Here is a 13,000-nt window from a genome sequence, read left to right as displayed (position 1 = left end):
AGAAATTTCTACCGTGCATAAGAAAATACTGCATAAGAGAATACTTGATTATAAATTTTTCTCAAATTTGTTTCAACTTGTTTAGTATGCTTTACTTACAACTTTTATCTTCTTTTCATTTGAACTTTGGACATATAATTTTTTGAAACAGATAAAAAAATTTTTTATCAAAACTTGTAATTAAATTTAGATTGATTTTTATAGATCGTGTCTAGTATATTAAATAATTTTATTAAATTATTCCGTTTAAACTTTAAAACATAGTTTTTCTTAAGTATAATTATATCTTTAGCGTCTGCTATCAAATTACAATTAATTATACTCCCCGTTTTACGACTGATTAACAAACGTAACCTTTCCAAGAAATTAATCGATACTGATATTTTAGAAGATCGTCAAACTTTCCTACTCTTATCGACTAATTACCTCGCCTAATGGACGAAGCAAATATTGAGCTCGAGAAGTATAATAATATTTGATCTGACAGGAAAAGATCACACGCATTTCTTATCGGTTGCAGTAATATCCGCACGTAATCGGTTCGTATTACGGATTGAGATCTTGAGAGAGTCGAGAGGCAAGAGATTTATCGCTATTAACTTCCTGTGTGATGAAAACATTAAAGTACAGGACAAAACCCATTGCACAAACTTGGATTAATAATAACAGGCTAATGGAAAATCACGAGCGGAATCATTGTCTCCATATATCTTATTTTCCGTATACGTATATAACTTTTCGTATATAATGATAAATATATTTCATAAGTTGCGGTAAATGTATGTCAAGTATATTAACTTTATGCAAAATTATACATTACTTCCTTTCCATTCTCCATTCCGAGATTTCCCGCGTTATTTCCAAAAGGTTATGGATAAAACGCCAGCTCTGCGAGATAATAAGGGCGGTGCGTTCGCGTGCACATCCACACACACACACGCGTACGCGTACGAGGAAGAGAAGAGAAAGGAAAAGCAGACTACCGGCGCCATGCTGTAACGCCTCCCTTTGTCCCTTTTTACCCACAACGACCGACGACCTCGCGAGATACCGCGATAGACGAGAGAGAAGCCAGGTAGAGAGGAGGAAAATTCCCGGGATATATAGGATGTTTAAGGAGGAGCTGTGTCTCATTGTTCAAGACCGATATTATCGTCCCTGGCAATATTGACCATTCCGCCCGGGACACCGTGTAGGTGGCCGACGCACGTACGCACGCACGCTACGCACGCACGCACGTTTGTTTACAAGACGCGCCTCTCGCACTCGCTACCGGAGTTCCTTGACTCCGAATCCAAGTGAGACGCCAAGGTGGCTTTCCACCTTGCACACAACGCACTCCCGCTCGCTCCCTCCCTCCCACCCCACCGATCATCTTTCGTCCCCGCTGGACTCCTGCCGCCTCCGCTTGCTCTTTCCTTTCGCCTATTTCTCCTCGACCTTATTACCCGCCGCCGCCGCCGCCGCCGTGCCGATTACCTCAATTCACCGGTCAACGTGTATCTCGTCTCAACGTACCGCGCCGGCCAGAGGATGACCGTGGTGTTCCGCACGACGACCAGCGGCGCCGGCCGGCGCCCCCGCCGATTCTCAGCCCTACGTCGCGTCGCTCATAAATCACGCAACCGTCGACGGTGAAAACGAATCGCCGGCAATTATCCTCCGGGTAATCGAAACGCGGTGGCGGCGGACGCGCCTCGTCATCACCTGTTAACCCTCTCGGTGACAGGATTCTCTTCCTGTCTCGAAACTTTTGTGTAGAAGATTCGCTATTTACGTCGCGGTACTCGTTAGTTTATTTAAACCCAATTGACGCCGGGGATCGAAGCGATAAGGCTCGTAAAAATCGATCGAGAGGCGTGAAATAATAAAAACTCACTGAAAAGAGAGCAAGAACGCTCTGCAAACTTTATATTTACGGTTCCATTGATGAGACTGAATATAAACACGATGTGTAGTATATCGAGGAAAGGTCAAACCTTTCAAAAATTCGATCGGAACTTTGAAAGACATTTTCCGGAAAGGAAATTGGAGAAGTCTCCTAAATTGCGGTAAAACGGCAAAATATGCGTGGGTGTTAAAATAACCCCGTTAGCTAATTACTAATTTATAATGTATCAATATTTAAATATTAATGCAGCGCACCGCAGTAATATTTAAATACTAATAATATAAATAAATATATAATATGTTTATTAAAATAATGTGTTCATCAAATATCCGATACGGGGGAAATGTTCTAGCTCGTTATACCGCAATTATTTTCAACATTGCTGTAGGACAGGAACGAAACATGGCAGCAGACTTGATACCGCGCGGTAGATAAATGAAAACGTACTCTACGGTAGAATACCGCAAAATCGAATCGATCTGGAGAAGAGTAACCCTCCTCCTCGTCCGATTGTCCGCGTGCAATCCAACAACACAGCCAGTGTGTGACAGAAACACGCTCTCCAATTTCCAATATGATTACGCTAATATCTCTCTCTTTGCGCTGCCTTTTGCAACAACCCGTTTCGAATGTTACAAAACATCAAGTCCCGTTACCAACGACAGTTGCCTAGTAATTACTCTTCTAGGAGCGTCAATTCCTTTTCGAAGCAATCTAAACTCGTTATCCCGCGCGCACGGCGGCACAGAAGGGGATTGCGATTTTTCGTCAAATCAGAGAGACTCACCGATCACCGTGTTCGCCGCCACCTCCTTGGCGGCAGCCGCGGCTGCCGCCGGTCCATGCGCCAGGAAATCGCTCAGAGACAAGGACGACGCGATAATCTGCCGCTTCTCCTCGAAATTGAGATAGTCGAGGCTGTTGCTGCGCTGTGGCGCCGTCGTAACGATCGTCACAGTCTTCGTCGTCGAATGATGATGATGATGGTGGTGCTGCTGCTGCTGCTGCTGCTGCTGTTGCTGTTGCTGCTGATGATGATGATACTGCTGCTGATGATGCAGACCGCCGTCCACGGCCAGGCCGCCGCCGCCGCCGCCGCCGCCGATCTTGTCATTGCCGGCGCTGTCGGTGGCGCCCGGGCTGGTGGGCACCAGGTAGACGCCGCTCACGCGTATGGACATCGCGCTCGGGGCAGCGAGACGATCCTTGCAGCGACCCCGTCTCTTCCGGCGCCACGGGCTGAGGATCGCTACGAGAGCCGGCAACGAAGCTACCGGGTGGTCCTGCTGGTCCCCGTCGGCCTGCCGCGCATCCCGGTCGTGTGCGGCACCTGCTCGTGGGTCCGGCAGCAGCGGCAGCGGCTCGTCGCGTCTTCGTCGTCGTCGGTCACCGCTTCGCGTTCGCGGCTCCACGGCTCGACGGTGAGATTCGTTCTTCCACGTGCTCGGGCGCGATTCCGTGATAACGATCGCGCGCGCGCGCGCGCGCCTCCTCCCGGCGAGCTATCGGGAATTATCGATCGCACCTCCCGGGCGAGCGCGCATCTGATCGCCGCCAAGAACACGGCGCTTCCTCTTCGATCCGACGGATCGTACACCTTCCACACTCACGAGCTCGCCCCGGCTATTGTTGTTTCGATATCCAACGAATGACGCTCTCGTTATCGCGCCCGCTCGATTACGAAGACGTTCGAGCCGGATTCCTTATCTCGCACGTTCCAGGTCGGAGATCTCTACCTTGTGCGACAATTTGTTATTCTATCGAGGCTTATGGCACGGAGCACCGTTGACCGGATGATCCAGGATGGACAAACGCACGGAAGGGGTCCTTTAAATCCGGACCGGCTTCCTCGTGCTGGAGGGTCGCTGACTATTTACAACGGAATTCCCCGTGATTGGCACATACCATGGAAAATGAACCGCGCCGATGACGACTGGCGGGAGAAGGAGAAGAGTCGCGTCCCTGCGTAAAACCAACGGGGAAAAAGTTACCGGCCACTGCCCGACCGTCATGAATGGCACGCATTGTTTTCGTTTGCCGGCAACCGATGATTATACAACGAGCGCCGAGTCGGATCCTCTTCAAAAATATATATATCGGAAAATGACGTTCGAACACGTTCAGACCGTTCGACTTTGTTGAAATAAACGAAATGCCGACGAGGATTTTTCGGTGAAATTTCAATTTCGATCGTTAACCGTGTGTGAGAGCCTACGATTGTCGCAAAAAAAAAATTAAACTAATAAACCTATCACAAATGCATTCCACAATTAATTCCCCCCCAAAAAAGAAACCTGCTCCGTCCTCTCCCCTTAAACGTTCGAGCCGACCGAGTCCTTATCTCGCCCGGGAATTTTATGAGATGCGGATCAAGGCCGAAGAAAATTTTCCACCGAGCGGGAAATGAAAGGAATTTCTTCCGGCGCATCCGGCGACAGATTGGATCGCGCGCCGATCCGCCGCCCGGTCGTCACGGAGAATCTCGAGAAACGACCGACTTTTCCGCGCGCGACACGAAACCCGTTTAATCACCCCGGCCCGCGACTCGTCGACGAATTTACCGGGCGATAAAATTATCTCGCGGGACCCGCCGGCAACAGAGAATAATAACCTTGTTCGGCGCATGTGTGCGAAAATAGAAACAATTTTTTTTTCCAGCGTCAACAAAGCTCCGCAAACCGTCGCGTCGCCCCCAACGAAATTGTACCGAAATTAAAGCTGTTTGCGCACAAAAGATCCCGTCGTTACGTTTAATTAATTAACCACGCCCCGACGCCTCCAATTTGACGGATCGCTCGAGGAGAACCGGAAGCGCGTCACTCCACGGAAGGGGAAAAGAGAATTTATCCTCCGCGAGGACTTTTCCGTCGACGCTCAACAGATTGTTAACTCCGCTTCCTCCCCCCTCCCCTCGTCGGTCGACTCTAATGAGCGCGATCGGAAATTTCCACCGACGACGACGACGGAAACACTCACGATCCGATCCATGACCGACTCTCCCCAGGCCTTTTTTTTTTTTCTCTCTCTCACAGAGCGATTTTCCAAACGCGGCGCGACGAACGCCGGGCGGCGGATTCGGAGAGCGCGTCGCGCGAAGAAGCGTCCATTCACTGCTCGCACGACCGACTGACTAACCTCCAAGGACAGAGGCCGCGTCGCCCGCGAGGGCGTGTTGTAACGTTGTCGTAGGCGTAAACAGTTTTCCCTCGCCCCTCGCGTTGCTCTCACTCACGCACGCACACGCGCGCGCGCCCGTACACCGCACCGCGCGAAATGAACGAGCGGAAAGAATGGACACGCCGAACTGCGCGCGCGAGAGATCGCGTTGCACGGGGAAAAATAACGTATACGTTTTACGGGTACGCACTTTTCTCCGGCACGTCGTCGACGACGACGACTCGGGCAGTGGAGGGCTTTCTGCGTTTTTTTTCTCGGCAGGATTCGGGAAGGGCCGTCGAGGCGTTATATCACAGAGATGCCAGGCGTTGGCGCGCTCTCTCTCCCTCTCTCTCTCTCTCCTTCGTTGCTTTGCTACCACGAGACACCTGTCCGCGCCAGCCAGCCAGGCAGGCAGGCAGGCAGGCAGGTGAGAGGAGATGAGAGCGAGACGGCGATAGGTGAGAGGACGCAACGATCGTAAACACACGGGAGCGGCGCGTAGTACTCCAAACTCCGTATCACGAAATTCACCGCCGCCGGAGTCACGCGGATGGGAAGAAAACGTCACGAGAGAGAGAGAGAGAGAGGGAGGGAGAGAGATGGCGCGGGAGGAGGGGGGAAGATCCCAGGCGCCGCCAACGACTTGTGCTGTACACAACGCACACCGTTCACTCACACTGGCACACGAATACGCGCCGCCCGAGAGCGACACAAACTCAACGGACGCCGCCGCCGCCGCCGCCACCGCCGTCGTCTTTTCCTCCCGTTCGCGTGAGAGCGACGGAGAAGGAGAGTGAGAGAAGGAGAGAATGAGGGGTATCGTTCGCGGCGGCGGAGGATCGCGACGAGACGGCCGTCGCAACCGGCGGGACGGATTCGCGAACGGAATTAATTGCGAGGGGGGGGAAGAGATCGTGTGGACGGGCGGCCGAAGAGGAACCCCGTGTGGAAAACGACAGTCACGGCGACGACAAGCACACCACGAAACACACACCGAGCGAGGCTCGCGAGTACTGAGGACGGCCATGCGACCGGAGCGCCTTCTCGCGTCACCGGAACGAGGGACCGTGGACCGCGGCGCGGCGCGGCGAGAGACGGCGGCAGCAGCAGCCGGCTGGCAGCCGCCGAACTGAGCCGAGTCGAGCCGAGCCGGGCCGAGCTGGTCTGCGCGCGCGGTACGGACGAGGCATCTATGCCGCGTTCGACGTAACTTTTTCTCTCTCTCTCTCTCTCTCGCAACTGCAATTAACGTGTTGCTCGCGCGCGTCGGCTTTTATACCTCGTATCGTAGCCGGAGACGCTAACGATCGTGACTACGTGAAAAACTCGGATCAGACTGGTCCTTGTCGCCTAATTTAAGCCGTGCGAAATGTACCGAGGGTGGACATTTTACCTGTGCGTGCGCGCGGGTAATTGTAGATTGCACTTTTAAAAAATTTTGTTTAATAAAACAGAGAAAATAAATTACAGGGTACGTAAATTTTGTTTAAAAAATTCCTTGAAATTTTCCGGTTCTCCAGGAATTTTATTCAAAATTCGAGGGAAGATTAGAGAATTTTTAATGCAGCCTTGAACTAAATGTATATCTTATTATATATCTTAATGCTCTAATATATAGAAAAGTTACTTGCTTTGAATTTTCAGAAAGTATTAAAAAGAAATAACATATAAAATAAATAAAACATATAACGATATGTTCCATGTTGCTGACTAAAAACTGAATATAACACGTGATTAAATACACAATACCAATTCAGAACAACGTACTATCTTTTATTGTCGCTGATTTTTTAAATAAAAACTCGCGAGTTACACGAGAATGTATACGTAAGCGTACATGAATGTATATGCTATATTTATTGCTAATCGATTTTCGACGTTTTGTATATTTTATCATTATTGACAAAAAAATAAAAATAGAAGCAATTTTGTTAGAGATAGAATTAAAAAATTTTAGAGTAAAATTCCAACAATTTTCCCCAATCCACAAAATCCACAAGAATTCACTTTTAAAGATAAAAAAACAAAATTCTACGTTTTTCTGATTTTTCTCGGTAATATATACCCTGTAAATATATCTATGTAGGTATTATTATTCTATTGTATATTAAATGTTTCACATTTAACTGTGACCTCGTCTCGTTTTCCCATAATCCTTTTTGTAATCCTCCTAATATGACGCTACCTTTATGTCCTGCCCTATTCCACTTTTGAATCGTTTACCTGACTATCGATAGTCTCTTGGATACCTGAGACGCTATAACTATACGATCATCTAGCTTAGCTGGAATGTGCTGCCCTAGGGACTAGCTAACTACTGATACGCCAATACACATAAATCAATGGTGGATTTTCCATTAAAAACAAAGACCATTATAGACACGCCATATAAACATTTCCAAATCGCACTGAAAGCTTCACATTGTTAAAACCTGCCACGAAAAATACCTACTTCTTTCATGGATATTATATTTTTCCAAAGTTGTGTTTTGCAACCCCAGCGTTACTTTTTATTCTGTACTTAAATATTTTTAATTAATTTAAAGATTAAAAATAATTTCTCGTTTTTCTACGTAAATCAATGTGATTTCTGTACATAATTGATTATAATTATGTAATTTAATCTTTTAATTTCAAATTCTTCTCTTATTTGTGCCTGCGCTTGATCATTGCGGCAATTGAATCATGGTGTTGCAGTTAAGTTATAATGAATAGCAAACGCTTATCAGGTAACTGTCAGTTTCACATGTTTTCTTAAATGTATACGTATCAAATCATATACAAGTTCGAAGATCGCACATGTGAAAGTGACAATCGTGGGTGTGGCGAATACAGACAGTACTGGAATGGCGAAACGTGAAAGTGATATGAATATAATGTCTTCATTATAATTCAAACGATTAAAAATAAAGACACAAATAGTTATAAATAGTAAATTTAAATGTATTATGTAACTTACGGCTAGAGGATTGACGAGAATAGCCAGAGTTTTTCTAATTGCAGAATACATACCTGAAACAGAAATAAAATTTTATTACATCATAATTTGCACATTTTTTTCAATATAAATTATTAATTTATGAAAATAAAGATAATTTTAAAGTAAATAAGGTATTTCCCAAAATTTTTAATTGTAATAATAAACCAAAATCTCGGGAAAGAACTTTAACTTGAGATAAACAAAAACTATCGCAAAAGCTATAGTAAGTAAGTGACAAATAACTGCGATGTATTTTTATTTATACGACAGCGCGACTGCTGACAGATTAAACAGATTTATCTCGTGTATAGCGAGAGATAGCACGCTTTACGGATCAAGTTTTATTTTCGAAGACTGTCACGGATCTAGACGAATGTTCGGAGGTGGTGGGCGGACGTACCAAGGTGCGAACATCTCCGAACTGGAAGACAGCGGATGCTGTATGACACTTACGTACCATCACGTGATATTTCCGAGGCGTCTAGACTCGCTAATTTAAACTCGCGAATCTCTACCGTACGTTTCTTCGGCCCGGTCTGGCCGCTGTCACAACTAAGGCCTAAAATATAAGACCTAAAACATTTCGCCGTTTCGCGCGGGGAATGGACCGAGTATCGTTCCCGAAGGTCGCCCGTTAGAAAGTATCGTTGCATGACGCGCGACGGCACGCCAATGATCAATGATCGGAAATATAACTTCTGCATAACTTGCAAACGCAACTCGACCTATGAGTTTATAAATATCTCTATTACATCGTGAGTTATCAGATTATTATCTTGAAATTCTTCTATGCACGAGGCATTACGTTGCATTGACACTCCATAAATCTCGCAAAGATTTAGAGAGTAACGCAGCATTGAAACATCTTTTTCATAAAACCGCCGTATTTTTACCGATAATCCAATTATTTCCCAATAAAGCACTTTTTACAATGCGTAACGCAAGCGATAAATTATCCATTCGTACAAATAATCGCAAAGCTCGAGGAGAATAAAATTCACGGATTTGCATATAAATGTGACGTCGGATTAGTTCCTGGTCTCATCTCATATCCGCAACGCGTGTCAGGTAGGCTGCGAGGGATCGCGAACGTAAGCCTAATACAGCCTTAATCTACGTATATCGCTAACGGTATATAAGACCTGCTTATTTAGAAATTATACACGTTAGAAAGATTATAGGGGACATTATGTATGCACCGTGTCTTACTGCGACATTATTAGGTAACGTTTTTTCTCGTCATATTGTGCAACTTAATGTGCTGCGTTTCTCTTTAAATTTTATCGTCGCGTTAGCATTTCCGAATAAATACATTACAAATAGAAAGTTCACATAATGTTGTAAAATTCATTGGCAAAACGGAGTCAGCTCTTTAAAAGAATTTAAATACATTCCGTGATGGAAATAAAATCATTGTATAAAATTCATCGACTTGTTAATTTCGTACATCAATAGGTCAATACTGCGAGGCAAAATATTGTATAGTATCTCAGTTCAGCGGTCAAAGAACCCTCGATCTCTCGCCGCAATGGCAAAGGTCCACTTGCAAAGCTAACCGAGCTATAAACTGTCCCCTGACCCGTCTCATCGATCGCAATAAATTAAGGTCAATCTACATATTCGCGAAAAATAGCAATCTCTCGACAAACGATTTTATTACATCCGACTTTACTATTATCAAAAATACTTCACCAAATGCACAAAAAAATTCTTTGTAGAAATTTAACTCGAATTCAGGCAATTTGCCATTAAATGGTAGTATAATTAGGGCGAAGTGACACTGCATCAATGACAACCACAGGCGTCTCGAGTAGCTAGTGTTGCATTTACGCGGTCTAAATGGTGGTGCTTTCGCGTGCTTCTCTACTAAATGCAGTTACTTATGAGACACGAGCAATCGTTGCACACCAGACGAAAATATCCGTGAGAGAGAGAGAGAGAGAGCGAGAGCGAGAGAGAGATCCTTTCCCGAAATCGCGTCCGGAGAATAACCACTTTGAGCGACGCAATTTACCGCTTGCAAAACACGCAAAACTCAAGTTGCAATTAATTAATATAAAATTGGTCACAATGTAAATTCTCTCGATGTTATTAAAACGGTATATTAACGATAATATAACGGTGCTTGTTAAATATTGCTCATGTTATATTTATGACTCCGATGTTTGCAAAAGTGTGCGTGAGATTGTCAGAGAAATCACTGTATCATTTAACTTCGACGTATAAAGCGAAAAGTTATATTACAATAATTGCAAAAATTGACATCAATGTGGATTAAATTTTGTATTGAAATTTGTTGTAATCTCAGATTAGTTTCCTACTGCTGCGAATTAAAAAAATAATTTTCTTTTAAAAATATTTCTTACTACATACATAACACGATAAAATTATATATATATGTAAAATTATTATTATTATATATATATAAAATTATATTAAAAAATTACATTATTAATAAAAATAGAATAAAAAAATGTTTAGCAGACAAAGTCCTTTCGCAAGATAAGACCTGCGTCAGGGTGGAGCTGCTACTTTTTCTCTACCTTCAAGGATGAACTGCGCCCTTCTTAGAGGCAGAAGATGCAGTATGATAATCCTCAAAGGAATATAAAGTCAGGGAAAGGCGACAGAGATAGACGAGAATAAGCAACAGAGAAACATGCGCCGTGAGTCTCGACAGAAAGAGACGATGAACGAATGGCACACAAGGCGGTCACCCATCCTTCTGCTGAACCCTGACAAAGCATGCTTAACGTGAACATCATGCAGTGTATATACCAACGAAACAGACTACATCGTTCACGGAGTTATTGAGTGCTTATACTAACTAGTTTGCAGTAATTAACGAACAAAATAATAAAAAACAAACAAAAATTTAAAAAAATTATTATTTTAAGTTGTTAAAAATATTATATTAGAAATAACTTATATAATTTATTATAGAAAATATGCAGGTGTTCAACTTAATTTTGCAAGTTAAATATCTCAAAACCTGTAAATTTTAAAGAAAAATTTTGTAAACAAAAATTATATAATCTAGAAAGAGATAAATAATAATAAAATTATTTAAAAAAAAATTAATTTTTTAAGATTATATAAAAATTAGCACCATTCTTTAAAAGTAAAATTATATAATTTTTTCATATATAATTCCTCTAATTATTCCGCGTACAAAAGTATCAAAGTAAAGTTATCGAAAAATTAATAATTTACGAGATAGTTTTTTATATTTTATCAGAATATGGCATGTTATAAAGTGTGTATAAATATTTCGTAAACCTTTACTTTGTCGTTAATTTTACCTTAATACTTTTATATGTAGAATAATTAAAGGAATTATTATGTTAAAAATGCACATATTTTTATTTAAAAAATTGACAATAATCTTCATAATTAAAAAAAAATTTTTTTTTCAAAAATTAATTTTATAACTTTTATACAAAAAGTTTTCTTCTAAAACTTATGGATCTTAAGATATTTAATTAACTAAATTAAAAAAAGACACTTATACAATATTCATGATAATATATCTCTTTAATTATAATACCTTTATAATTGGATGCATTTATAGTCAATATAATAAATCGATAGAAAAACACTATTATATGACGATGATGCAATAGCATGCAAAGCGATACGGTACAAACCAATGTAAATTTAAAGTTAAATATTGGTACGGAAAGTTATGTGTGAGACGTGTTTAGAATAACCAACTTTGTCGCACAAACCATCAGATTGTGTGCTAACCGTCCAGGTAAGATGTTGTTTAGGACAATAATGACAGGAAATTAATGGCAAGCGAGGAGGTAGAAAGGCGGAGTAATGAAGAGATTGCTTTCCTTATTACCGTGTAAATTCAGCTTATCTTCCTTCGTTAATAGTTGCAATTTCGATGGAAATTAGAGTCATGCCAAAGTATAATTATTAAGTAGCTTAGAATCAAAATATACTTCTTTTTGTTTCTTGTTATAGATAAAATTTTGCTTAACAACGATCGCATTTATACATATAAGCATCTATTTTCTTATAATTAATGTTTTTCTTAATGTAATACATTCTTATCGGACATTATTCAGATTTAAGAACTTTATTTTAATTTTAGCATGACGAGAGCCGCGGCGAGATAAATGCGGGAATTCATAGAATATTCGCCGCTACGTTATGCAGTCAGTTGAGTGACGTGATATATTTTTACAGTCGAGATGCTTGCACATGACACTAATTGATATATTGCAGCACACTGATATAACGTTGCGTTTATCGTATTTATCTAGCTCATTTTATTCGCAAGCAATTGCAAGTCTATCAATTCGACACATGGAGGATCATCACGAATAATCGTTAAATACTCAGATTGCAAATTATAACAAAAAATAATAAAAAACATGCTGGTCTATTAATATTTTTATTCCCTTTTTTTCCCTCAGTGAAATCAATAATTTATCTCATTTTTCTGCACATGATTTCATCATTTAATATTGACACCGACCTTAATCAATCGAATCCAACAATTAATTGCGCTATATTCATATACAATTTTTCATCTTCTTATGATCAGACAATTAATCTTTTTAGAATCTATTTTAATTCACCGTTTTACATTGGCGCCAACTGACGTCATATTGACGAATTCGACATGGTCCGAAAACTATATCTTTATCACTTAATATAATAAAACATATTTTCCTCTCATTTAGCTCACAATAAATAAAACAAATTTTATGTGGAACTAAATTTATTTCTGGTATCATAAAATAAGAAGAGAATATTCATATTTCGCAATCATATTGAGATAAAAATATAGTTTCCCAAATTTGTTTTATATATAACTAAAAGAATTTTTTAATTAATTTAATTAATTTAATATGTAGGTTGCTAGAATTAATGTCAATTTTCTTTTACGGAGAAAAAAAAATTTTTATTGTCCGGTTTTATTTTATCATCAAACGAGACGACGCATGTCGCTCGTG

At 41.7% G+C, this 13,000-nt stretch overlaps 2 protein-coding genes across 19 annotated transcripts in view; both read right to left on the bottom strand.

The window, feature by feature from the left end:
* The window catches only part of LOC105832148 (phosphatase and actin regulator 4), a 214,513-nt gene that overhangs the window by 174,483 nt on the left and 27,030 nt on the right, over window positions 1–13,000 (bottom strand). For 6 of the 18 annotated variants that reach the window (XM_036287905.1, XM_036287910.1, XM_036287911.1 and 3 more), the window contains exon 1: window positions 2,679–4,440. The exons of 9 other annotated variants lie outside the window; for them this stretch is intronic. In XM_036287905.1, coding sequence (XP_036143798.1) covers window positions 2,679–3,072 — 394 coding nt within the window. In that variant the 5' untranslated portion in view covers window positions 3,073–4,440. Of the gene's footprint in view, window positions 1–2,678; window positions 4,441–4,867; window positions 4,955–5,258; window positions 5,348–5,726; window positions 5,815–13,000 lie in introns of those variants that run through there. 3 more of the 18 variants (XM_036287909.1, XM_036287907.1, XM_036287908.1) reach the window with 3 other exon arrangements.
* Window positions 4,899–13,000, bottom strand: part of LOC118645935 — a 40,331-nt gene continuing 32,229 nt past the window's right edge. Inside the window, exon 4 of the mRNA XM_036287927.1 lies at window positions 4,899–8,062. Within this exon, the coding sequence (XP_036143820.1) occupies window positions 7,776–8,062 (287 nt within the window). The 3' untranslated portion in view covers window positions 4,899–7,775. The remainder of the gene's footprint in view (window positions 8,063–13,000) is intronic.

The sequence above is a fragment of the Monomorium pharaonis genome, chromosome 6 (assembly GCF_013373865.1).
Source record: "Monomorium pharaonis isolate MP-MQ-018 chromosome 6, ASM1337386v2, whole genome shotgun sequence".
Classification (NCBI taxonomy): Eukaryota; Metazoa; Arthropoda; class Insecta; order Hymenoptera; family Formicidae; genus Monomorium; species Monomorium pharaonis.
This window is presented reverse-complemented; position numbering and strand designations above follow the sequence as displayed.